This window comes from Chanodichthys erythropterus, chromosome 2 (assembly GCF_024489055.1).
Source record: "Chanodichthys erythropterus isolate Z2021 chromosome 2, ASM2448905v1, whole genome shotgun sequence".
Lineage (NCBI taxonomy): Eukaryota > Metazoa > Chordata > Actinopteri > Cypriniformes > Xenocyprididae > Chanodichthys > Chanodichthys erythropterus.
Window position 1 is genome coordinate 20,405,472 of NC_090222.1, and position 27,452 is coordinate 20,432,923.

The 27,452-nt window shown below is 43.3% G+C and overlaps 1 protein-coding gene across 1 annotated transcript in view; it reads left to right on the top strand.

The window, feature by feature from the left end:
* The window catches only part of si:dkey-22o22.2 (neural-cadherin), a 144,483-nt gene that overhangs the window by 116,284 nt on the left and 747 nt on the right, over positions 1 to 27,452 (top strand). Inside the window, exons 16-32 of the mRNA XM_067393595.1 lie at positions 295 to 438; positions 9,738 to 10,021; positions 10,478 to 12,095; positions 12,797 to 12,890; positions 15,204 to 15,388; positions 16,492 to 16,727; positions 17,676 to 17,953; positions 18,084 to 18,298; positions 19,975 to 20,102; positions 20,426 to 20,553; positions 20,936 to 21,059; positions 22,029 to 22,209; positions 22,312 to 22,478; positions 22,593 to 22,857; positions 23,821 to 24,001; positions 24,076 to 24,329; positions 25,269 to 25,426. Coding sequence (XP_067249696.1) covers positions 295 to 438; positions 9,738 to 10,021; positions 10,478 to 12,095; positions 12,797 to 12,890; positions 15,204 to 15,388; positions 16,492 to 16,727; positions 17,676 to 17,953; positions 18,084 to 18,298; positions 19,975 to 20,102; positions 20,426 to 20,553; positions 20,936 to 21,059; positions 22,029 to 22,209; positions 22,312 to 22,478; positions 22,593 to 22,857; positions 23,821 to 24,001; positions 24,076 to 24,329; positions 25,269 to 25,426 — 4,640 coding nt within the window. The remainder of the gene's footprint in view (positions 1 to 294; positions 439 to 9,737; positions 10,022 to 10,477; positions 12,096 to 12,796; positions 12,891 to 15,203; positions 15,389 to 16,491; positions 16,728 to 17,675; positions 17,954 to 18,083; positions 18,299 to 19,974; positions 20,103 to 20,425; positions 20,554 to 20,935; positions 21,060 to 22,028; positions 22,210 to 22,311; positions 22,479 to 22,592; positions 22,858 to 23,820; positions 24,002 to 24,075; positions 24,330 to 25,268; positions 25,427 to 27,452) is intronic.

Here is a 27,452-nt window from a genome sequence, read left to right on the forward strand (position 1 = left end):
GCGACTACAGAGACCACGTTTTTTTACAGTGTGTTCAGGGGACAGGCAGATAGCGGATAGCGAGATGTTTGCTGTATGTGACAAAAAATGTTTTGGCCTTAAAACGTGTGACATCACTTAGAGCACCTTTAAATTTCATCATACAATGAATGCTAATGACTTTGTTTTGGTTCTGTTGTCCCATCTTATAACATTTATAAATTAATTATTATTAATTAAAGAACTGCTTTTCTCTTGAGATATTTTATGCATTGATGTGATGTGGAAATAATACTCACCTCTTTTGCCCTGCAGACACAGCCTACGTGAGGGTTTTTGTCACAGATGTAAATGACAATGCTCCAGCTTTCTCCCAGTCTGTATATGAGATCAGCGTGGAGGAAGACAAGGAAGTGGGTTTCGTGGTCATTACCGTTACAGCTAACGATGAAGATGAAGGTAATTTTGCTGTTGTACGTAGGTGTGTCATATATCTTATTCAGGTGGTCCTGTCACTTGTCATTAGTTTGTGTTTTTTGTTGTTTTAGTTTTGTTTATTTGTGCAATGATTTTTTTTCTGACAGCCCACTGATATTTTTGACAGTGATGGAGGAGGAGGGGTTGCAAAAGAAATTGAGCGAAATAAATCTAGGTGGAAAATTCGCTCCTTTTTGTGCTGAGCTTGTTAGCAAATCTCTGTGGTGAATGTGGGAGTAACAATTTCAGCAACCCATTTGATGTTTGTCTCTTTGATTTGTTTTTCTTTGTTGTCTTCAAGAAAAAGAATTAAATAAGTAGCAGGCCTTCTTTAATGATGGAAGTAAACCCTTGTGTGAAAGATTTTGCGTAGAAATTTACATGAGCTGTGTGACATCTGAGAGCCCAGGCAAATAACCATTGAGATTTTAAATGGAACGGAATAGGCGGTTCTGCCTTTTGAAAAATATACCGAAATGATAAAAGTCGTGTGTAATGGTAGATTTTTGACAAAATTCTCCAGAGGCTTTACTAGGTGGCTTAACCAAAGATTAAATGAGAAACTATATTCCATGACTTCTAAAGTTGTTTGTTGTATTTGTGTGAGGAAAAGTAAAAAATTTAAGTCATTTTTTTTATCCCCTGTAATTCTCAGATCTTAATTTAAATTCATGCAGTGTTTGATACAAATTGTACAGGTTCACAACAGTGTTATTTTAGTATCATTGAGATACTATTATTATTTTCATTTTAGTTTAGTTCCCTTTCAGTCGGTCACTTTCGACGTACGTCAGTAGTGACCGACGAATTGGGATATCGCTAGAGAGCCCCTATCAGCTTCGAGAGAACTAAAACAAGCCAATGGAATTGGCGTGCGATATTTGCATAATGCGCACCTCCCCTAACAGGTGGATATAAAAAGGGGGGCAGATGCAATCGCACTCTGTCTTTCGCTTCGGAGCCTACCTGGTGTCCTGCGGCTGTTTGAACTTCAAGCCTCTGAAGAAGTTTCGGCGCTTGTGTTGGTGTGACGACACCTGCAGCGAGGTCGCGAGTTGGAGTGAGCCGGGTGGAAACATCTACTGTTTTCCCAGCGTTCCGCTGTAATTCCACTGGTTGGTCTGCGATTTGGTCTGGTTCCTCCTGTGTTTTTCTAAACACGTCGTGACGCTCCCTGTGTGTCTCGACACAAAAGAGCTGAAGTTTCCCCTTCTAAAAGAGCTTCACAGACAGACACTGCGTCTTTTTCAAGATGTCATTCTGTCTGTGCGTTTCTGGAGGCGGTCGTTTCCTATCCTCTCTGACGGCCACGATCACTTTCTCTCATGTCTGCTTAGCGTGCTGAGACTGTGTTTGTGGGTGGTCATATTTTCTTATGGAAATATGTCCACGTCGGCGCGTTGTTTGCTCGCCTTCGTAAGGGCTTGAGCGCTCAGCGCGCCGTGTGCCGTCGAATTGCCGGCTGACAGCGCGCGTTGCCACGGCAACCCTGCGCGCTGTCTGGCGCTCTAGATGCACGGTCGAGACTCGGCTGCCTTTAATGAGGTGGAGTCCCCTCACTTATTCCCCGATCTAGTTATTTTTCTGAATCAGAAAAGTGCTACTTTGGTTAATAAGCCTGGGTGACCAGAGGATCACAGTGGGGCAATACCCGCCGAGTCATTCTCCGTGGGCCCCCCACTCCTCTAGTGCATCGCAAACATGTTGTGACTATGTTCGTGGGTGGATCATGTTTAGATACATGGCCACGTCGGTGCCCAGGGTGCCGTGTGTCGTCCAGTTGGGCGGCCACGTTCACTGTCCAACATGGCTGGTAGCTTCTGCATGTGTTGCTGGTCCTCCTTAAAATAAATATGGAGGACCTAACATCTTAGTCAGGGCTCCAGCAGAGGATCAGATGTCGACTGCTACATTGGAGAGAGTATTGTTGGGCTCTGAACATGAAGATGAGGCTGAGCGTCCCACGGTTGTGGCGTGCTCATGCGGAATCGGATTCAGACTTGGCAACCATGCTTTCCCGGGCCCCTGGGGGTGTCGTGCGACGCATACTCGCCTTGCCCCGCCCCCTGGCTTAGCCCGGATGTGCATGAAAAAACTTGGTAGTTTGTGGCCTTTTTTGGCGTTAATATGGAACGCCAAGAGGGTCATAATCTGCACTACAAGTTTTTTTCTCTCTCTACCCCCGAGGGTGGGGTGGCAGTGCTACGGGCACACCACCTCTGCCCTGCATGAGTCTTGGCCCCTGGCAAGTCTGCAGTAGGTCAAAGCACTCATTGCATGTGGGTAGTTCTGAGTCGGGGTTGAGCTACGCAGGATGCAAATCAAAGCGCAGGCCCCTGGCCAGACAATGTCCACCATGGTGGTCCAGAAACACCCCTGGCGAGTCTTGCTGGGATGTGCCGTCGTCAAAGTGTGCTTTCTCGATGCGCTCATCTCACAAACTGGCCTTGAACCCAGCCCGCTCAACCCGCAGTCACCTGACTAGCGGGAGACGGTCCTGGAGATATGGCGACCTGGAGCTGACGTAAACGGTTCTTTCTCCCCGGAGGAGGGCCGGGTGGAGAATTGGTCTGTACCCACTAAGAACTGTTTTCCGATCCTCTACGTCCCAAGAGTGTGGCTGGCGATGTGCAGCGCCCCGCGTTGCTACTCCCAGCCCCCTCTCACCTCGCCAGCAGGTGTCAGTGTGTTGGTGCAGGCCGCGCCCCGTGTGCCGTCTCCCATACGCACTGCTACCTCGCAGAGTCTGATCACACTCTGGGCCGCTACCACGCCGCCCGAGTCGGGTCCCCGTACTCTGGTTCGCTGCCCCACCCCCGGTACGTCTGTGGTGCGTTTGGTTCTGCTGGCTCGGTGTCTGGAGGCCTGGTTAGTGCCCCCAGCCCGTTCCGCTGGCTCATGCGTACTATCAGACTCGGCTATGCGATTCATTTCGCCCGGTGTCCTCCGGCGTCCAGGGGTGTCCACTTCACTTAGGTGTCGTTGGACATTGCACCTGTTCTCCGAGTGGAGATTGCTGTCCTCCTGGCGAGGGATACAATCGAGCCGGTCCCTCCAGCCGATTTGAAGTCAGGTTCAGCCCTACTTCATTGTACCCTAAAGGGCGGTGGGCTATGGCCAATCCTGGATCTGCGCGTCTTGAACCGGTACCTTCAGGCTGCCGTTTAAGGTGCTCATGCAGAAGCGCATTTTCGAGTGCGTCCGTCCCGGGGTTTGGTTTGCAGCATTCGACCTGAAGGATGCATACTTTCATGTCTCGATTCTGCGCTCGGGTCGAGCATGTCAGTACAAACTCCTACCCTTCGGGCTGGCCCTGTCGCTCCACGCCTTACACGGTTGCGGAGGTGGCCATTGTTCCCCTCAAGGAACAGGGCGTTCGCATTCTCGACTGCCTCGACGACTGGTTGTTCCTGGCCAGCTCGCGAAGCAGTTGTGCGTACACAGGGAGATGGTTTAGCTCACCTCAGCCTGTTGGGTCTTTGGGTCAGCTGGGACAAGAGCAAACTCGCCCCCGGGCAGAGGATCTCTTTTCTCAGTCTCGAGCTAGACTCGGTCGCCTGGATTGTGCGCCTGAGGAGCGCGTCCAGTCGGTGTTGAACTGCCTGAGTTCGCTCAAGCGCAGGATGGCGGCCCCACTGAGAGACTTCAGAGGCTCCTGGGGCATGTGGCATCTGCAGCCGCGTTTCGCCGCTCAGGTTGCTCCATATGAGGCCGCTTCAACACCGGCTCCGCGACTGGGTCCCGAGATGGCCATGGCAGCGCAGCACGCTCAGTGTCCTCGTGACACGGAGCTGCCGCCCTACCCTCATCCGGTGGTCGGACCCTTTGTTCCTGCGGGCGGGAGTACCCCTTGGACGCTGTGGTCCACACAGATGCCTCTACCACCGGATGGGGGGCCATGTACAACGGGCATGCGGTTCGGGTCTTGGACGGGGCCTCGACTGCATTGGCATATCAATTGCCTCGAGTTGCTAGCAGTATGTCTTGCACTGGGCCGCTTCAAGGAGCTGCTGTCAGACAAGCACGTACTGGTCCGCTCGGACAAGCACGGCGGCCGTTGCGTACATCAACCATCAGGCTGGTCTACGCTCCCGTCGCATATCGCAACTCGCCTGCCATCTCTTGCTATGGAGTCAGAAGCATCTGAGGTCGCTTCAGGCCACTCATGTCCCAGGTGTGCTTAACCGTGCAGCCTACGAGCCTTACGGCAGCCTCCACTTGCGGGCAAGTGGCGGCTCCATCCCCAGATGGTCCAGCTGATCTGGCACTACTTCGGCGAGGCCCAGGTAGTCCTGTTGCCTCCCCAGGAACTGCCCTCGGCCAGTGGTTTTCCCTGACCGGCGAGTCGCTCGGCACGGATACCCTGGCACTCAGCTGGCCCCGGGGCCTACGCAATATGCGTTTTCCCCAGTGAGCCTTCTCGCACAGCTCCTGTGCTAGGTCAGGGAGGATGAGGAGCAGGTCTTGTTAGTGGCTCCATATTGGTCACTCGGACCCGGGTTTCGGACCTAATGCTCCTCACGACAGCCCCTCCTTGGCCGATTCCTCTGAGGAAGGACCTCCTGACTCAGAGATGGGGCTTCCTATGGCACCCGCGTCCCGACCTGTGGAACCTCCACGTGTGGTCCCTGGACGGGATGCGGAGGTTCTGGGTGATCTCCCGCAGGCGGTCGTAGACACCATCACTTCCGCTAGAGCTCCTTCACGAGGAGCCTCTATGCGTTGAAGTCGAACCTATTCGTTGAATGGTGCTCCTCTCGCAAGACGAGAGGACCCCCGATCATGCTCGGTCAGATCTGTGCTTTCCTTCCTGCAAGAGGGCTTGGAGCGAAGGCTGTCTCCCTCCACCCTCAAGGTGTATGTTGCCGCTTCGCTGCACATCTCCATGCAGTTGATGGCAAGCCCTGGGGAAACACGGTCTGATCATCAGGTTCCTGAGGGGGGCGAGGGGACTGATTCCTCCTTGCCCACCCTCCTTACCCTCTAGGGATCTCACCTTAGTTCTTAGCTAACTTCGGCGTCATCCCTTGAGCCTTTGCAATTAATCGAGTTAAAAGTACTGTCTCTTAGACCGTCCTCCTGGTTGTATTGGCCTCATGTTAAGAGGGTAGGGGACCTGCACGCATTTTCGGTCGACGAATCGTGCCTGGAATTTGGGCCTGGGGATTCTCACGTCTTCCTGAGACCCCGGCCTGGATATGTGCCCAAGGTTCCTACCACTCCCTTCAGAGATCAGGTAGTGAACCTGCAAGCGCTGCCTTCGGAGGAGGCAGACCCAGCCCTAGCTTCGCTCTTTCCAGTTCGCGCCCTGCGTGTTTACGTGGATAGAACTTGAAGCTTAGGACCTCAGATCAGCTCTTTGTCTGTTACGGAGACCAGCAGAAGGGAAAGGCTGTCTCCAAGCAGAGGATGGCCCACTGGTTAGTGGATGCCATCGCCCTGGCTTATGTTCCCAGGGCGTGTCTTGCCCGTTCGGGTTGAGAGCCCACTCCACCTGAGTGGCCTCTTCCTGGGCGCTGGCTCATGGCGCCTCGCTGACAGATTGTAGAGCTGTGGGCTGGGCGACACCCAACACGTTTGCTAGGGTTTTTAGCTTACGTGTAAGCTGGTTCTTCCCGTGTACTCGCTTCCACCAGCCGGTAGACGCGTTGAACCTGTGCTCGTGTCGGCTTGCAATGCCACTCCCGCCCCTGGGCAGGATATGTGCATCTGTTGACTCCAGTCGTGTTCCCCGTTCGGTGAACCCTGTCGAGTTCCTCCACCTCCACCTTCGGCTCGGGCATTGCGGAGTGTCTGATGCCAGACCAACATCCATCTTCGATGTTGTCTGTTGGTTGGGTTCCATATGTTGCAATCCCTCTACGTGAGTGATTCCATATGTGTATTGTCCACGGTTACTCCCTACGGTGAGCCCGTGTCTTTCCCTTAGCAGAGCTTCTGCTTTCTCCTGTCAGATGAGTCTCCCCCTACTCAGGTGGAGCCATCCCAGGGACTCATATGCGTTCTGCCCTGCGGGCCAGTCCATATGTTTTCCATGTAAATTCCTTCCCCTCTGGGTAGGTAGTGGTTCCGCAGCGTTCCTTACGGGTTCGCTTCCCCAGTGTAGTCTAGTTTACTTAGTGGGTATATCGGAACAGCAGTAGACTTCCCGGCGTAAGCTCGCCCCCTTCTCCGTCCCCTTGATGCGTCGGGCGGCTAGAGCCTGCGCTGGGCACTGGAAGGGGTTTCGTAACTGTGGCGTTTTAGTTGGGATCCCAATTCGTCGGTCACTACTGACGTACGTCGAAAGTGACCGACTGAAAGGGAACGTCTCGGTTACGTATGTAACCCTCGTTCCCTGAAGGAGGGAACGGAGACGTACGTCCCGTCGCCACAGTTTCTGTACCCTCGCTGCAGTGCGGACACCGGTTGTCTCCTCAGCGAAAAACAGAGTGCGATTGCATCTGCCCCCCTTTTTATATCCACCTGTTAGGGGAGGTGCGCATTATGCAAATATCGCACGCCAATTCCATTGGCTTGTTTTAGTTCTCTCGAAGCTGATAGGGGCTCTCTAGCGATATCCCAATTCGTCGGTCACTACTGACATACGTCTCCGTTCCCTCCTTCAGGGAACGAGGGTTACATACGTAACCGAGACGTTTTTTGTAATTGTGTTGTGTTTTTTGTCATTTTTATTTATTAGTTTTTATTTTTTAAAGCTCTATATAGTTTTTTTATTTTTAATTATCATTATTATTATTTTTTTTTTTTTCAGTTTAAATCATAAATGAAAATGAGAAATGATTCCTTGGCAGCTAGCTGAAATAGAATGTCTTCATGTAGATGTATGCTTTATTTTAGTTAATTTCAAGTAACAAAAATGTTGTTTTAATAGTATTAGTTTTGGTTAACTATAATAACCCTGGTTCACAACAACATAAAAATTAGTAAATACTGACAAAATGTCCAATTTGTTGACAAACTATCTCTTTAAGATAAAACAGAGAGGCAAAGAAAGGACAACATTCAGTTTTGTTGTCCTAACCGCTCTTCACAGCAGCATACTTTGGTATTGTTACCAAAGTATGCTGAACCCCTCAAGGGCAAGCTGAAACCGCAGGGAGTTCATGTTTATTTCAGTAGCACACAGATTTTGCAATGATGTAACTATATCGCCATTACACCATTTTACAGAAGACAGTCTGTATTTTTTTTTTTTTTTTGTCCCTGTAATGTAAGATGCCAAAATTAGCATGTGTACGACGAGCATTGCTGACAGTGTACTTTACCTTAATGCTATGCATTGTTTGACCTCTGAAATGAAACTAGGCTGTTTAATAAATGTTTTATTTATGTCTTTAGAGAGCTGCATATCCTTCAGACAAACTCAGCCTGGAAACATCACCTTAGCAGCCGAAAGCATGTGAATGCATGAGCAGCTATGAATTAGTCTAGCGACCTCTCAGTGGTCAGTTAAATTTGCATATTCCGGTTTACTGGGCAACTTCTACTGTTGATTTTGTTACACTTGTTGGAACATACGGTCCATCGTTTTTTTCCTCCGACAGCCATAGAGTCGCTCCTGTTAATCTAAGCACGACAGGCTTGGACAAATCACCTATCCGTCCAATGTAGCGTGGCAGCCTGCCTGTCTGCCCACCCCCTCATTTCTCATCCTGTGCCTGTAGAATATTCCAGGCTGTCACCTCCACACATCTCTGTGACACGATTCCTCCACCTGATCTCGCTCTGATTTCCATCAGGGCATGGCGACTTCGGCTCATCTGTCAACATAAACAAACAGTCGGGAGCACGATGTCTCTCACGGCGACGCCGCTTCACCTGTTACATATGCATGACAAATTACGTGTGGCGTGGAGCCGTGTCAACAAGCAGGCTGGATGTGAAGAAGACGGGGGCAGCGGGATGGAGACGTGCAGGTGTCTGATAGCTCATTAATGATGAGACGCCCATGCCACCGTGGAGGTGAGAAGGGTGACGTGACCTGCCACGGCTGGATGGATGGTCTGGAGCAGAGCGTAAGCTAATATCTCACGACTGTCATGAAGGGGAATGCAAATCGAAGGTTGATGTCCCTCTGTCCCCTTCCTGCTTTGGAAGGCACATTGAATGAGATCGCCATTAAAATGCAATATTTCTTATTACGCAGGGGATGAAAATGGGGAATAGGAATAATTAGGAGCTGATTTGCAGTAGAGGAAGAATTTTATGGTCCTGTTAAGTGTTTCCTAAAGCTGATTAGCAGTGCCCTCTTTGAGCTGTTCATTAAACTCCAGACTGATTTCAAAGATGGAATATGTAAAACACGCACAACTTTCTTCAACAGCTGAATGAACACAAGGTCTCCTAGACTTTCAGCTGTCTTTCATCACCAGTGACCATCTTATAGATCACACTAGTTAGGTTTAACCTGGTTGGCCTGTGGGGGCGCTGTGAGGAGCGCCATATGGCCTGCCTGGTCATTAAGGAAGCTTGCTTTTGGCAAAATCACTTGAGCTCCCCTCAGCAAGCGTCAAAGCACATCACACTTCACATCCCTGATGGCCGTAACCAGGATGAGTAGGACATGTTCTAATGAAATCCTCACACATCACGCCCAGATGGTGTTTGTCTCATAGAATCTGATCCGGACTGGTAAACAGAGCTGTCGCGAAACTAGAGCGTACCATGGGTGGATAAAGCCAGTTGGGGTCAAGCTGGGGAGCAGCAGAAAGTAGGAAAGATAAGACTGTGGTGGTTTTTTGAAATAAGATACAATTCCAACCACATATCTACATCCTTAAAGGAATGGTGTCATTTTTGTATTATTATTAATAATAAGTATTATTATTTGGATTTCATAGAGCACATGACAACAGCAGTCTTGAAATTAAATCTAGACTGTGGAGATTGTTTAAACTAATCAATTTGATACATTTTTAACACTGATCTACATTGTTAAAGATGAAGAGTGTCATTTTTGTGCCGCTTGGTAAACCAAAGGGCATTTCTTATATTATTATTATCTTATTATCTAATGAGATTTGTTTAATGATGTATTTAGTAAAATTATTGTCTGTATGTTATGTACAAAACATTTTGACTGTGACATTTTGTATGTATGTATGTTGATTTCAGTATTTAAGCACAATCATATCATGCCTGTGTGCATTAGAGCTTTCTTGTCCTTTATGTAATCCTCATCAAATGAGCACAGATTAATGCTGACATTCTCTTTTTATCCAGCTCAGCCAAGCTTAACACTTCCTAGAATGCTAACGCTTCCCAAACCCCCCAAACAGGTGCCAATGCCAAACTGCGGTACCAGATTACCTCTGGGAACACCATGGGCACGTTCGATGTGGAGCCAGAGGTTGGCACAATCTTCATTGCCCAGCGGCTAGACTATGAGCAGGTGCAGCGCTACGAGTTACGACTGGTCGCGTCGGATGGAAAATGGGAAAACCAGACAATGGTTGTCATTAATGTCATCAACCAGAATGATGAAGCACCCCTTTTCACTCAGACTGATTACCATGCCAGCGTCATGGAGGAACTTACAGAGCTTCCTGTCCTTGTACTAGAGGTGAGGGGTTAAAACACTCAAAGACACATTTAGTTGCAAGGAAATGGCAATGTTGTAGAGAGGAATATCAGAAATAATTTAAAATATGAAAATTGTGAATGTCTTGCTACAAATTGGTTCCAGTTTCATTAGGGGTTTCCTTGAAGAGATATTTATGTCCTCATGTAGTTTAAAGCTTTGGAAGAAAAAAGGAGGCCTATTTGAAAGTAATATTTAGAAACACCCTGCCACAGTTGTCATTCTCTTGCTAGCGTGTCTCAGTATTGCTGTCTATTGTGCTGTCAGTGTAAAAAATAGACTTCAAAAGCTTTGCATAAACATACCGGAAAAGAGGCGGAGAGAACTATCGGCATTCCTTTTCTGAGACTATTAACTTTTAATTGCCTCATATGTTCTGTGACAAGTGTGTTGAATGCTAATATGCATGCCTGTTTTTCCCATCTGCTCTTCTCGCAGGTCTCAGCCACAGATCCAGATCAAGAGGCAGACCAGCGTGCAGTGCGGTATTCTCTACACGGGCAGGGAGCTGGTAGTGAATTCACCATAGATGAGATGAACGGTAGGATCTTCGCCCAGCGCCGTTTAGATCGTGAGGTTCGCTCGGCCTGGCAATTCCTTGTACTTGCCACTGATGAGAATGGGGCAGGTCTTACCGGGTTTGCTGATGTTCTAGTTGACGTGCAGGATATCAATGACAATGCACCTGTTTTCCTGTGTGCAACGGACAACTGCTTTTTGGGGCACGTGCCTGAGAACTCCCCAGCAGACACTTCCATCATGGAAATGCGGGCCACTGACCTAGATGATCCAAAAGCTGGCAAGAACGCTATCCTTACCTATAGAATTGTGCAGAATGTGCGCAATGAGATCAATCTTAACCTCTTCTCCATCAACCCAGCCACTGGCACCATCTATACTGTTCTGCGCTCTTTGGACAGGGAAGTGGTGGATCGATATCTCGTTGTGGTGGAAGCTCGTGATGGAGGAGGACTTTCAGGAACAGGAACAGCCACCATCATAGTTTCCGATGTCAATGACCATCCTCCGGTTTTCACCCAGAGGGTCTACATGGCCTCTATGCCAGAAAACTTAGACATCAACAGTGAGGTAGTGGTAGTGGCTGCCACCGATGGGGATGAAGGTGAAAATTCAGTCATGACGTTCAGCATCATTGGCGGAGATGAAGACCGTAAATTCTTCATTGAGACAGACAAGGTAAACCGCCGTGGCATAGTGAGACTGAAGAAGAAGATTGACTTTGAGAAGCCACATGAGCGCACGTTTAACCTGACAGTCAAAGTGGAGGATGCTGACTTCTTTAGCCTGGCCTACTGCATCATTCAGGTTGAAGACTCCAATGACCACGCTCCAGTCTTCTTTCCACAGTTCTACGAGGCAGGATCCATGTTCGAAGATGTCCCAGTGGGCACCATTGTGGCACAGGTGACAGCCGTGGATCTGGACTCTGGTCAAAATGGGAGGTTTACATACAGCATTGCCCCAGAATCCGACCCCTTTCAACAATTCCTGGTGGATAAGAGCGGTTGGGTTGTAGTAGCTGACTCTCTAGACAGGGAAAAGGTGTCCCAACATAGACTTATGATCTTGGCCACAGACATGGGCAGCCCTGCTCTGACTGGCTCTGCCATTGTGTTAGTGACCATACAGGATGTAAATGACAATGGACCGGAGTTTGAGGCTCCATATCGGCCGATTGTGTGGGAGAACACTATTGCGCCACAAGTCGTTCACATGAATGACACGTCTGTTCTGTTGCATGCTATTGACAGAGACACTTCATCCAACGGAGGGCCTTTTTCCATTCGTCTGTTGATGTTGACCTCTGATGTTACTAATTTCAACTTGACTGATCTGCGGAATGGCAGTGCCATGATAACCGCTCTCCGCAGCTTTGACCGGGAACAGCAGAAGCGGTATCTTCTCCCCATCCTGATGATTGACAGTGGCTCTCCACCAATGAGCTCCACTAGTACACTTACCGTCATAATCGGAGATAAAAATGACCATCCCCATGCTCCTGGACACAGCGAGTTCATAGTGTACAACATACAGGGTATGTTCCATACTAATACTACCATGCTACATGTCCAAAAATACCATGATAGTATCTCGGTACATTTAGTGTTACCATATTAATTTAGCATGATATTTAATTTGTACTTTATGGTACTTCAAAATATATCATGGTACTGTATTTTAAATGTATTTGTTGTACCATGGTACAAGTTTAAAATACCATGGTAATACCATGGTACTTTTTGTAAGTGTGACTATATTCTTTTAGCATTATGTTTAGACGGTACTCCAAGGTACTTCAAAATACTCCATGGTAAAAGTAGCATTACTTGATATATTTTTAGCATTTTTCTGTTTTCTCTGATGGAAATGCATTAGCCTTCTAATAAGAATTTGTCATGTAGCTCAAACATGGCATGATGCTAACAATTTACTTAAATCCCAGGTTTAAGAGGCACATGCACACAAGCCATTTTAAAGGATGTTGATTTCATGACTAACAGGATTACAGCATTTCGTTTTGCCTTTTGGAGAAATGGCAATGTTGCATGCTAATAGCATTGCATCCCCCCCACTGTGCTGTTTAAGTGGGTCCATATGTGCCAATGAGATTCTCCGCTTTTTGCTTATCTCTTTAAAGATATGTCTCCTCCACCCACACACGCGCACATCGCCCCAGGTATCACGCAGCCTGGATGGAGGTAGCTTTTCTTTAACCTCATTATGTATTTTCCCCAGGTACACTCCCCACGACGGTACTTGGACAAGTTCAATCCCCTGACCTTGATGATTGGAGCGAGAAGGTTTACAAGTTCGAAGGCAAACCCCCCAGGTGCTTTGATCTTCTATTGAAGTTTGATTCAAACTCTACTGTGTCAAGTGACACTTACAAGAGAAGAAAAAAAAAGAACAAAAGTGAGGGAAGATAAAGGATGAGAGCGTGCAGAGCACGACATATTAGCTTACTGACATCTCGCCTGTCACTCTCATTTTTAATTTCAAAATTCACTCTGAAGTGATGCACAGATTCTCACCTAGTAACTGATAAGAAAGATTACATTGGCTAGAGGTTCTCTCTAATGAGCTGAATATATATGATGGTCTTTGTCCAAACCAGACTCTGTGGCTCATGCCAGCAATGGCACCTTTAAGCAAAGCGATTATGCTAACACCCCAGCAACCAATGCCAACTCAATCAGTTTAGTCTTGAGTTCAATCACAGTCTAATTCAAGTTCCATCCAAAGCTGTGCCTGACGGTGTGTTGTGGCGGATCTGCTCTCATTAATTTGGATAATTAACACATTAATACATTAGCAGTTTGATGCTAGCTAGTGTGACACATCTCTTGGCACCGAGAGCATAGCTTCGATCCAAGCAGTTTTTCATGTGCTTACTTGACAGTTAAGTACCTAATTTGGCACCAGAGCTGAAGGTTACCATCGAGGTGGAACTCTATTCCTGTTATATGAACATGATTGAATTTAATTTGAGCAGTGGCTACTGTGAGTTTAGCGACCTTGCTGCACAATGTCTGAAGTTACAAGACCAAGCATAGCTTCACTGCAAGCAGCATATTAAGAGCCATAAACCAGTGTTGCTTTAATAGACATGTCATTTTCATTTTGTGTCCTTGTCCTCCTAGTGCACACTATAAGACAGAAGCTCATCACTCACACAAGCCTGTAGATGCAAATACAACAATAAATGTAAAATTTGTTTGAAATCTGGTTGCATGAGATAGCAGTGAGTAGTAGACAAGGGAATCGCAAGTCTGCAATTGTCTCATCCATATATTTCAGCAAAACAGTATAAAAATGACCACAAATCTTTCCTCCATGTTGTCCAGAAGCAAATTGCTCTGTGCAAATTCGGGTAGGTAGATATAGTCATGAAGGCATTTGATTTTATCAAGACAACAGTGCAAAAAAATAATTTTATTAATCTGTATTTTTGTCTTGCTTGCAATAAAAATAAATACATACTTATAACAAGGATACATTTATTTGAGAAGCTTTTAGCAGATTTCAGAACATATATCTTGGATTTTAAGTTTACATTTCTTATATAATACCATTTGGGGTCATGTTTTTTTCATCAGAAATACAGTTCATGTATCAGAAAATACAGTAAAAACAGTAATATTGTGAAATATTATTACATTTTAAAATAACTGTTTTATATTTTAATGTATTTTTAATATGTAATTTATTCCGGTGAAGCAAATCTGAATTTTCAGCAAGCCATTACTCCAGTCTTCAGTGTCACATGATCCTTTAGAAATCATTCTAATATGCTGATTTGGTGCTGATTATATTTTTAAGCATAAATCTAACACAATTTAGTGATGGTTTATGCTTAAAACAGGGAAAATATGCACAGGACGACACTTCAGAACACAAAGCATGGATAACACAACTGTGACCTAGACAGAGAAAAAGCGTATCCATACAAAAAGAGAAAGAGAGATTGGTGCTGCCCAGCTGTTCCTGGAATCTCTTATCCAGAGCAGCAGAAGTGTCCTTGTCATGGTCATCACATCTGGAGAAGCAGACAGGAGTTGACATAAGTGCTTTCACTGATATACACACTACCATTAATAATACAGCTTGAGTCATCTTACAGCATCGGTGCTGCTCTTTCATGTGTAATGATACAGGAATGAACCTTGGAATCTCGAGTTACTGTACAGTTACTTTAATTCTGGCATGTCAAGATTTAAAGGGATAGTTCACTCAAAAATGGAAATTCTGAAACCATTTTCTCACCCTCATGTTGTTCCAAACCTGTAAGAATTTCTTTCTTCTGTAAAACAGAGACAGAATGTTGATGTTGCTCTTTTCCTTTCAATAAGAAGTGAAGGAGGACAAATGTTGTCGAGCTCCAAAATGACAAAATATCATAATAGCAGTGGTCAATATGTCTTGTGCACTATATTCCATCTCCTATAAAGTCATAAAGATAGCTTTGTGTGAGGAACAGACCAGATATTCTCTTAAACATCTTAATTTATGACATGAGTAAATTATACATTTTCTTTTTAATATTTATTATTATAAATATTTAAATATGGTAAATCAAGATGATCACCAACACACTAGTTGAATCTTGAGTCATGCATTAATTCTCATCCTTTTCCCTACACAGGCAGTTCAGCCTGAACCAGAACACCGGTCAGTTGAGCATCCAAGAGGGCACACCAGCTGGATTCTACAGCCTGCAGGTGAGGGTGGCAGATAAGAGCTGGCCTGACGTCACCTCATCGGCTGAGGTCACAGTGATGGACCTGGAGGAGGAGGCACTGAGGAATGCTGGCTCCATCAGACTGGCCAGTGAGTGACTCTTCCTTTCAAGGAAACTGAAATCTAAATATAGACCAACTCACTTTTGTTTTGATTTATTAATCAATTAATTATTAAAACATATGCATGCATAAGTGTTGTGTTTAAAGAGTTCATAACATGAAAAAATGGCATTTTCTTTGATTTCTTGAAATAAATGTATGTAGAGTTCCAGAGCTGGAAACTGAAACTTCTTCTCAAGTATAAAAGCAACTAAGCAGAGAAATTGGGATGTTCTTAAATGGTTGAATATATGATGTCAGAAATGCAAATACATCAATAAAATGAATTTATACCCCTGTTATGCCATTAGAAAAAGTGCCTGATTTTTAAATCCATTTTGTTTGAACCTAAAAATATATGCATCATATTTCAATAGGGGCTTTCGCACTGGGTAGTTCTAGGAACTAGCCACTAGGGTGGTCCCCGAGAACTAATAGTGAGAGGTCCATCTATCATTGTTTTCCATGTTCATAGAGTTAGTTTGTGGAGTAAATATATAGGCTATAAACTGTATGTGTACACGGCTTTTTAAAAATGGCGGTTGCCGGTGTTTCACGTGCATTCGGCCAATCAGCATACACTGACATCACTGGTAGTTCCTATAGTGCTGGTTTAGACCTTACTCTGAAGTAGGTGCTAATTTAGTTCCCCCAAAAGGAGTTCCTAGAACTAAAATCGTTCCTAGTTCCTGCAGTGTGAACACAGCAAAATCTGGGTATTTCTGCCAATAGTAAAAGGTTCCTCTGGTGTGAAAGCCCCTAATGCAGATTTTGTAAATCTGTCACAATGTAATGCAGGCTGATATTGATGAATGAGGATAATGCAATCTGAAGCCCGTGAGTAAGTGCTCTTACTCATTTCACATGCGAAGAGGCCCTTTGCATCGACATCTTAAAGGGACAGGATAAAAAATAATAATAATAATAAAAGGGTGAGAGAAAATGTGTAAAACATTCAAAATTAAATAAATACAACTACATTTTGGTGCAGGAAAGATTTTAATTTGGAAAAAAATCAAATGTTAAACTTTAATAAATGTATTTGGGTTTTACATTGTTGGTAAGTTGTACGTGTGTGTTTGTTATGTGCAGACCTGACTGCAAATGAATTTTTCCGAGCATCAACAAATGAGGAGAGCCGATACATGCGTTTCCGCCGCCTCTTGTCCCAGCTCTTCCAGACTGATATGGAGAATGTTGATGTCTTCAGCCTGGCTAGTGGCAGCCAGCCAGCTCAGCATCACCTCAGCGTGTGGTTTGCTGCCCATGGCTCCCCATACTACAAGCCGGAGAAACTCCACGGCTACGTGTCCATGCACAAAGCTAAGGTGACAAAGACAAACACACAAAAACTCACACTTTCACACCAATCCACGTCTCCTGTGTTCCTCACATAGGCACAGACATGGAGTCTATGAAGTTCATGTTTACACACGTCTAACACCTGCACTCAGAGACACACTTTTCAATAGGGCAATGAATATTTCATTTCCATGTAAGGTAGGAGATGGTGGGCTGTCACTTTGGGACTGGGAGGCGAGCAAGGATGCTGGGAGGGAGGGAGGGAGGGAGGGATGGATAGAAAGAACATGTTGCTTTCTGTGCAGCATCCACCAGTCTATAAATCAGTTGTAGAGTGAGTGCTCTTCACACGCCAGCATGGTGCTAATGCTCTCACCGAGATGATGTTGATGCACTACACAGGAAGCTGCTCTGACATTTTTAGAGCCGCTGCAGAGGGATGTGATGGACTGTCCGAGACGGACCCCCGTCATTCCAGAACAAACACACTCATACAAACAAACATGCACACAACCACAAGAAAAAAAGAAAAAAAAATGATTATGGTAAATCACTTGTGTTATATTATTCCTCTAGTAAGTTGGATATTAATATGTTTGGATAAATAATATTTTCATATGTTAAAGAAAGGATGAAAAATCCTCCAATTTCATGCTTTTGTTTATCCAAGTCTGTATACATTTTCCTATACTACTTTATTTAATTTAATTTATTTTTTATTTTATTTTGAGAATGAACAAGCTCTTTTTTCCCAAATAACTAAAATTAATAAAGAAAAAGAAAATTATAAATGGAAAAACAAATGATAAAGTAAAAATTTAATTACAATTTTTTTTTTTTTTTTTGTAGTAATGTTGGGAAACACACGTTTTGACATGTTGTGTTCTTTTTTTTTAATTGATGACCCATAAAAGCTAAAAAAAAAACATTTTACAAAATAAATTATGGAATTATGCATTATACTTCTCTTTCAGTTGGAGTCCGCTCTGGGTGTGACCATTCTACAGGTGGGGGTGGACGAGTGCACCTATGCAGCCTGCGGCCAGACAGGTGGCTGCTCTAGCAAGGTGACATTCAGTGACACCCCTAAAACACTGAACAATGGGAATGTCTCTTTGGTGTCTGTCTCAGCCAAAGCGAGCGCTCAGTGTGGCTGCCTCGCTCGAGAGGCCGTTCACCTGCACTGCTCCTCGCACTCACAAAACCCTTGCCTGAACGGAGGCACCTGTGTGGATAGTGAACTAGGCTACAGGTAAAACATTCTAGTATTCTGCCACTCAAATCTATTTAATATGTGCTTCTTTTTATATATGATAGAATAAACGTTGTTTTAATTGGTTCACATTTGGTTAACTAATGGCTGATCTACTGCTCTGTTGCAGGTGTAAATGTCCCCCTATGTTTGATGGGCCAGAATGCCAGCAAACTAAACACAGTTTCCTTGGCAATGGCTATGCTTGGTTCCCTCCAATAAGGCCTTGCTTCCAGAGCCACATCTCTCTAGAGTTCATCACAGAGGCAGCCAATGGCCTGCTGTTCTATAATGGCCCAATAGGAACACCTCAACCCGGAAAAAAAGAAGACTTTATTGCTCTGGGTATGTATGGCAAATTGTCACGATTCATTGTTTATTGTACACGTGTTACTTTAGAATGTACAGTGTATTGTTTATATACTGTTATATTATTTATTATTATTACCAAAAAACATTTCTAGACTAAAGTAGTCTTATTTTAATTATTTTTTATCTTATTTTTGTGTTAACAATAACATACATTTTCCGAATGACTGAAAAAATTTATATGTTCTGCATATGTAAAGATGATTTATTTTTTTATTTTTTTAACCTGAACAAAGTCTTCAGAGCCAATCTCAATAACGGAAAAAACAACCTTCACAGCCGCATCATGATTTAAGATTCTCTTGTTACCACTGCATGAAATTAATTTTGTCTACCAATTAACTGTGTGACTACAATCGATTAATGGCAACAAGCACAATCTGAAGCGAGCCATTAATGATAGATGTTTGTAAATGTGTGTGGTCAGCAGTGTTTGAGAGTGGGGTTTGGGTCAGCATTGATCTTGACATCAGGTCACCAGTGAAGGTCACATATTCAGATTCTGTACCACCTGTCCAATACTGTAGTATGCAACTGGTCATATGATTTCAGGAAACGACCCTCCCGTGGCCTTGCATAAGCTTACATCATCAGTTTGGTACATGTTTTTATTGAACTGGGGCCAAAACCCTCCACTGCTGTGACAGCAATTTCAAACTGACCACAAATTGATTACGAATAAGCATTTTTTTACTGCTGGGGGTCAAAACTAATCTGAGGGGGCATAAAACAGCATTAGATTTTCATGTCACATGCGTTTGCGGTACCAGTGTCATATGCTTCCCTGTGATGAGTTTGAGAACTTGTTAAAGGTGAAGTGTGCAATTTTTACACAACTAGTGGCACCAAATAGCCTGGGGTCAAAACAATGGGGTCGTTTTACCTATTTTATGGTCCTCTGGGCAAAAATTATTATTAAGTCTGAATGCTTAGAAAAGTAACAAGCTGCATGATTTGAGGTGTCATTCATTTCTGTAGCACAAACAAGACGAGTTACACAAGTTTTCAGGCCCAGAACTGCTGTTTTGTGGTGTAATGTGTGGAATGGTTCCAGATTGAATGCTGCTTCAGTAATCTACCGTAGTTATACACTATTGAGCAAAAATTTGGGGTCAGTAAGTTTTTGATTTTTTGAAAATAATTAATGATTTTATTTAGCAAGGATGCCTTAAATTTATCAAAAGTGAGAGTAAAGCTTTTTACATTGATACAAAAAAAAAATCTATTTTAAAAATGCTATCTTTGAACTACCTATTCATCAAAGTATCCTGAAATAAATGTAGCACGGTTTCCACAAAAATATTAAGTAGAACACCTATTTTACAACATTAGAATAATTTCTTAAGGAACATGTGACTCTGAAGACTGAAGCAATTGCTGCTAATAATTAAGCTTTGTAAAATAGATTCCTTTTTAAAATATTTTAAAATAGAAAATAGTTATTTTAAATTGTAATAGTATTTCACAATACTATTTGTATACAACCCTATACTTTTGATTAAATAAATTCAGCTTTTGTGAGCATAAGAGACTTGGAGAGAATAAGAATCTTACCATCCCCAAACTTTTAAACTGTAGTGTACCTGTTGGCACTCATGTCAATATTCTGTGTGTCTTCTAATGAAATTCCATTATTCTGTTTCATTCAATAGAGTTAAAAAATGGAGTTCCTGTGCTGAGTGTGAATCACGGCTCTGGGACTCTGACACTGCAGCTGTCCGCACGAGCCACTGTCATGGACCGCCGCTGGCATCACCTCGACATCATCAGCGACGGCAAGGTAGAAGCATAGATTGAAAATGGAGGGCACATGACCAGAACGAGACACTGGGCAGTTGCCGTTCCCTGAGGGATTTTTGTTTAACTTCATAATGTTCTCTATCTCACCTCAATTTCATTGAGATATGAAGCTGTCAGAGAGTCCAGATCATCATGTAGCTTTGAGGTTCTCACCGGGTTAAGCAGATTGTGAGCTTTATCGCCCTCTGGGATTTGGGTCTAAAATATTCCATTATAAAACGTGACCTCTCCTGCACTCGGATGTGGTGTAATTTTGCCTTGTAGTAAAATCATTTGTGTGGATGTGTGTGTGTTTTTGTGTAGACTGTACAGATGATTCTGGACTACTGCTCTGGTGCCATGGTGAACGAGGTGGAAGGTCTGGGAGTAGAGATGTCTGACACTGATCAGTCGGTGTGCAAGGCCTCCGGAGAGACGCCAGGCAGCGAAAGGTAAAAACATGCTGCTGAAGAATATTTGATCTTAATATCAATGCTTAGAGAAAAACCCTAGTGAAAAGATCAGTTTAGACCATTTGCATGCTGGTCAAGGATTGCCAAATTTGTTAAAAGACAAGTTTATTAAAGAACCCATGAAAGTAAAAAGTAAAGTTTTGTGGATTATTGATGGCATCAGAGTGTCATGGCCTCATACTTTGAGCTGGACAATATGCTAGTGTCTTTCTTTTCCAGGTCAATCTTATCTTTCACTTTGGAATATAAAAAATAATTGTCCAATAAAATGCTCTCTATAATACCACCTGCCTCTGACTAGCAATAGCAATCATGGTTCCTGGCTGTGATTTAAACTAAATGCACATATGTTTTTTCTCAGGTTTTTGGACATCTACCAGCCTCTCCAGTTGGGTGGGGTTAAAGAGACACACTCACTCCGTAAATTATACCCCAATTACAAAGGATTTGTGGGATGTATGAGGAACCTTGTGGTGGACAGTCAGGTAAAACTAGTGTAAATGTGTTTATTTTTCTAGGTTATAGTATAGTATAGTATAGTATAGTATAGTATAGTATAGTATAGTATAGTATAGTATAGTATAGTATAGTATACTTTCTGGAGGGAATCTTAGCTGAGGCAAAATATAATTTAACAAAAACATCTAAAAAACGATTGCCACCCTAGTTTACATACTTATACTATGCAATAAAAGTTTGTACTTCACTGGAAATGGGCAAGTAGATACCTGTTATGCAGTGTTTGCATTTATAAGCCTTTATAAGCATTTAGCTAAAATCATTACCTTAAAATGCATTCATATTTAATATTAGTTGCCTGCTTAACTGCTGTGGAAGGGTCATCCTCACATTCATCTGCATTGTTCCTCAGGTGAAAAAGTTAAAAATGAATTATTACAAACAATTTTTTCTTTCATTATTCAAGAGAATGTGGGAAATATCCAAAAACCCATGCAGACATGCACACTACAAAAAAAAATGTGTATAATTTGGATGTTTGGCTTTCTATTTTCAGCATACTATTTTAAATTAGAACAGTGTAGATATTTCTGTTTTAAAAAAAATATTCAGCTATGTTTTCTTTTTTATTGACATGGGCCTTAATTCAAAAAACACAAACAAAATTAATTCTGCTGCAAATCATTAGTAAAAAGCACTTTTTGTCACATATGCACTGCTGTATGTAAAGTAGCACAGAAAATTATTATACTCATGGTTTGTGAATTAATCTTTGTTTTAATGAGTATATTTGGACTCTGTCAGTGTTAATATTTTTTCTTTTCATGGCTGAAATTCAGACCGAATGTGTTTCGGGTTCCAATCCACAATCTTTTGTTTGGTCAGAACAGATATGTGCCTGAGCCACTTTCTGACAGCGAGTCGATACGGATCAATGAGGTTCAGCATTGTGCTGACGCAGACCTTTCTGTGTTTGCGTGTCTGTTTTCTGTCAGGTGTACGACCTCAGCAGTCCAGCAGAGAGCGAGAACAGTGCCCCGGGATGTGCCTTAACGGATGGTGTGTGTCTGACTGCTGGAGGACCCTCCTGTGGGGTCCATGGGAAATGCTTGGGGGAATGGGGCTCCTTCAGCTGTGATTGCCATCCAGGATACAGTGGACACAAGTGTGACAAAGGTAAGCCAACACAATCGGTATCATTGTCACTGACCCCAAAATTTTGAACATATTATACATAAAATATCTTTCTGGTTTCTATAATGTTTGGTTACATTATAGCACTTCCTGAGTGGTCATTTGAGAAGGACAGTGTGTTGAGGTACCAGCTGAGAGGGGGAGGAAGTCCACGCAGGACCCAAGCTCACTTCCTGTTGAGAACACGCTCTTCCATGGGCAGCTTGCTCAGCTTGGCTTCACGTGACACCAACGAGTTCATTATCCTGGAGGTGAGTGATACACATGAATGCAGTAACATTCATTTTAAGCATCCCTTAAGTGTCCAAATACTTTTTGGAGCCACTGAAAATGTCTTAACGCTGTGTCATCTTTTTGTTTCTCAGATTGTAGATGGGTACCTCACTGTTCGTGCTAACCTTGGGGACGGCGCTCACTCTCTCAAACTATTAGGCCAGCGTGTGAACCACGGCCAGTGGGTCTTGGTCAGCCTTCATCGCCATGACAACATCTTTACCCTGCAACTGGAGCAGGGGGGGGGTTCAAGAGAGGTTACGGGGGTCATGGGTCAGAAGAAGGAAATAGTAGTTCACCCCTCCAGTGTGTTTCTGGGAAACAGCGCCACTCCAAACACGCAGGGAGACTTTCAGGGTGGGTTTTCTCTTCCCTTTCTTCCTCATTGCTGTAATTTATACCAATACTTTTTTTCTATTTTGCTTTGTTTATCTCCTGATGAGAATTCACTTGTTTTCTTCTTCAGATGTTTTTATCATTTATGATTTTTATAATTAAAGCTTAAAGGCAAAATATGTACGATTTTTTAATTAAAATATCCAAAAACCACTACAACAATGCTATATATTTTGTTGACTTTTGTACTTGCATTATCCCAAATGTTTCCAGCAATTTTCCAGAGAAAGCAGCAATTTTAATCAGGACATGTCATTGCGTTGCCTGTAGGTAGTGCACATATGAGTGCACACCTCATATGTGCACTACCTACATTAGCATTCGCTCCAGCGGCCTCGTCCCGCTCCCATAGCTCTCGCCCCTTCCCGCCTTATACCACAGTAATGTTAATAAAACTTTAAAACATAAGCTCATGCATGAACATGATTTCTGCCCAAGTCCATTGGATTCCTTTCCATCAGCTGTGCAGGTGAAGACAACAATGCCCATAACTCACACGCTCATTTACGGCATCATCAAGCTACGCCTTTGTTTTTTTAAAAAACGACCTCTAGTGGCGAAATTACATATTGTGCCTTTAATATTCAGCTGCTTTCTGAAATGCTTGGTTCTGATTGGTCAGTCTCAGCATGTATATAACCTCTAGACTGTATCATTTGACAGTTGTCCCTGCCAAACAATAACATATTCACTACTGTCACTACTTTTTTTTTTTTTTTTTTGAAGAAATTAATTTCAGCAAGAACACATTAAATTGATCCAAAGAGACAGTAAATACATTTGTAGTGTTACAAAAGATTCCTAAAAAAAAAAAAAAGTGCACCTATATATAAATAGTTAAAATAAATAGTAAAAAAATAAAAAGTAGCTTTGTCAAAATAAGTTACACTGAAAAAGTTACACCCTGTTTTTTTTACCGTACAGGCTGTATGCGGGATGTAAGGCTGAACGGTCACTCCCTGCCACTGGATGGTCAGGGCACAGAGTTTAGTACTGTACTGGAGCGGCATGGAGTCGTGCCCGGCTGCTACTCTGACGCCTGCAGCGCCAAACCCTGCCTGAGCCCGCTGTTCTGCGTCGACCTGTGGAGGAAACACGAGTGCAGGTGAACACTCTCTCACACCGTTTATACTGTCAAACTCATCTTTCTTTGTTTCAACGTTTGCTCTCTCACTCCAGGTGTCCAGCCAATCAGGTTGCAGTGGTGGATGAGGGCACAGGTCTTTTGCATTGTGCCCCCTCCCCCTGTGGCCCCACCACATGTCGTAACGGTGGCACCTGCCTGGCTCACTCCACCAAGACCTACCAGTGCCGCTGTCCAGAGGGCTTCAGGGGCCAGTGGTGTGAGATCGGCCAAATCAAATCTCTGCGTCTTGCTGCGCTCAGTCCGAGCTCCATTCTAGCCATCAGCATGTGTCTGCTCGTCTTTTTTGGTAACTATCAGGACATCCTCACACACACCCATATATTGTCATAAAGTCTGTGTTGCGGTAAAGTCTCCGTTATCATTGTGGAACCATGATGTGACCCTCTCAGTTTGTGACAGTGTATTGGGAAAACTGTCAATAGAGAGCTAACAGACAGTGGTAGGAATGACACGGCAGGCCAGATGTGTGTGTGTGTGTGTGTGTGTGTGTGTGTGTGTGTGTGTGTGTGTGTGTGTGTGTGTGTGTGTGTGTGTGTGTGTGTGTGTGTGTGTGCACCTCAGACAGGTACAACAATGACGTGACAGGCTGGCAGTGCCCTCCAGGCCTCTCTGCCAGCTCTGACACCCCATCAGCCACATCGCAAGCACACACACAAATCCTTTTTAAAGCATTTCCACATGCAGGCAGGAAGAAATCACTCATCAACTGAGGTGAAAATGTGATGGGATTGGTTGGGCTTCAGAGAAATTTGTCAAAAAATGGTGGGTTATTTTCGGATTGATCTGCCTTTAATTGAAATGAGGAGTCTTACCATCCATGAACTGGCAAGGTGGAATGATGCTCACCAATGATGTTTATTTGATCAAAAGTACAGTAAAACAGTAATATTAAGCACATTCTATGATGAATAGAAAGTTCAAAAGAACAGCTTTAATTTGAAATAGAATTTTGTTTTTGTAATAATTGAAAGACTTAACTTTCACTTTTGATCAGTTTAATGTGTCCTTGCTGAATAAAAGTATCTTAAAAAAAATGCAAAATGGATGCATTTTAATTAGTTGTCTTCAACTGTAGGATCCCATTGAATGTCACATTATGAAGTACAGTGGGTTGCGAAGGACTTTAATTTACCTTCATTTACCTTATTGCACACCCACCCACAGAAATAAACTTTAAATAACTGGTTACATCATTCTTATTTTAATCTCTCTCTTCCCTCTGCAGCTGTGCTCGTGGCCGTGACCGTATGGAATCAGAAGGGCAGTCGGAATAAGTTCCGCAAGCGAGGTGTGTACCACATCCCAGCGGAGCACGAGAGCTGGGAGGACATCCGGGAGAACATCCTCAACTACAACGAGGAGGGAGGAGGAGAGCAGGACCAGGTATTCCATTAACACAGGGCAGCCGGGGGAGGTATTGATTTACTTTCAGTAAAACTCAGGTCAGGGGAATGACCTCCATCAGCACCAACACTGGAATGGCATCCTCCTCTAGGTGGCAGCATTCAGTACTTTAGAAGCTCTATCTGCACAACACCATTTACACAAGAGCACAGCTATGCTCAGAATGGAATACTAGTGTTCAGTCGACATACTACTTATTGTTTTTCATACATTTCAAAATTATACTATATTGTAGTCACATGACAAAAAAAATGTTTAATTGGAGAGTGGTATCTAGATTGCCTGGCAAGATATATCAGTCTGGTCAGTCCGCCCTCCAGCGCGATTCGAGTCAACTCCAAACCGTACCGTGCAATCAGATTTGTTTATTTCAGTGACGCAAACAGCGTCACTCTAGTGCGGCGAAAGTCCCTTCAATATCAACAAAGATTGTTCATGGGAGACCCGAGAGTTTGTGCTGTGAATTCAGTTTTAAATGACCAAAAACACATTATTTACTTTTCGCTGTTGACTCTTGTCGCTTTGCTAACGTCATATCCGCCCTTCTCTGATTGGTTTATTCCGCCTCCTGTTTGCTCGGATTTGCTCCGCCCTAAAAATCTAATTGATTCAATGGCCAACCAGACTCATCCGCTGGTACAGTGGTGAGGCTGGATTTTCCAGGCAAGTATCCAGATACCTCGGAGATAAAATACCATTATATTGCATTTCAAGTCTTAACTGACAGTCCATTTAAATGATGAGATGTTAAATGTTGTTACATACAAAAAATTCACACACAGTATACATACTGTATACTTACAGAAATGGTAAGAGTAGCAGTTTAGTATGCTATTTCGAACTTAGTAAATGTCTCCTGATCAACATTCTTTGCTGTTCCTGGAACAGCATTCCTTACAGCCAATATTATACAATTAAATTTTTATCTTACTTGTGTAAATCACGTTGAGCATTCCGGCTCTAGAAATGAACAATGAGGCACATGAGAATAGATGTCCGTTTATTATAATTAGATATCCGAGAATAGATATCCGCAGTAAGACTTTTTTTTTTATATAAGAACGTTTACATTGTTACAAAAAAAAAGTTTCAAATAAATGCTATTCTTTTAAACTTTCTATTTATCAACGAATCCTACACAACACAACCATGTTCAACATTTATAATAATAAGAAATGTTTTTTGAGCAGCAAATCAACATATTAAAATGATTTCTAAAGGATCATGTGACACTAAAGACTGGAGTAATGATGCTGAAAATTGCATCACAGGAATAAAAGACATTATAAAATGTATTAAAGTCCCCCTGCAGTCAATAATTTTACCCCATAAAACTAATCTTTGATCACCAAAATTACATATTTAAATGTTTTTTCGAGTGAAAAAAAATTCTTCATTCCTCTACACCCTTGCCATATTTAGTATATGTGGATCAATGAATATGGTAATTAGCCCCGCCTCAACTCACTCACATGAGCTCAGAGATCCACAACTTACTGAGTTGCTGCAACAGTGTTATCGCTCTTTACAACATCGGACACATAACAGTAATTAATATGATTAGCCTTTTGCTTGACTGTTATCAAACAGCTAATAATGTGTTGCTAATGTTACACAAACCATGTTCCCATTCACCATGTCAGAGTCAGACAGCTGCCGTCTAAAACTCAGCATTCTTACAAACGCTTTGAAAAACTCAGAATGTCAGTGTAGAAAGACATACAGCTCATCATAACATCGTAATGTACATCATACACCCGCCATATTGCTAAATCTACCTGATTTTTCATATCAACAGAGAAATATACCGGGATAACCTGGCTTCTCTTGAGACTCCCTTACTTCAGAGAAGTAATAGTTAATGATATGCACATTGACGTGATTGGATACAAAGTCATTTGTGACGTCACAGACACCAGCGATTTCAAACCGCGGGTCTTTTTTTCACTGCAGTTTTAAGGTGAAAATACTCAGCAATGGTGTTGACTTGTGAATTTGCACATGG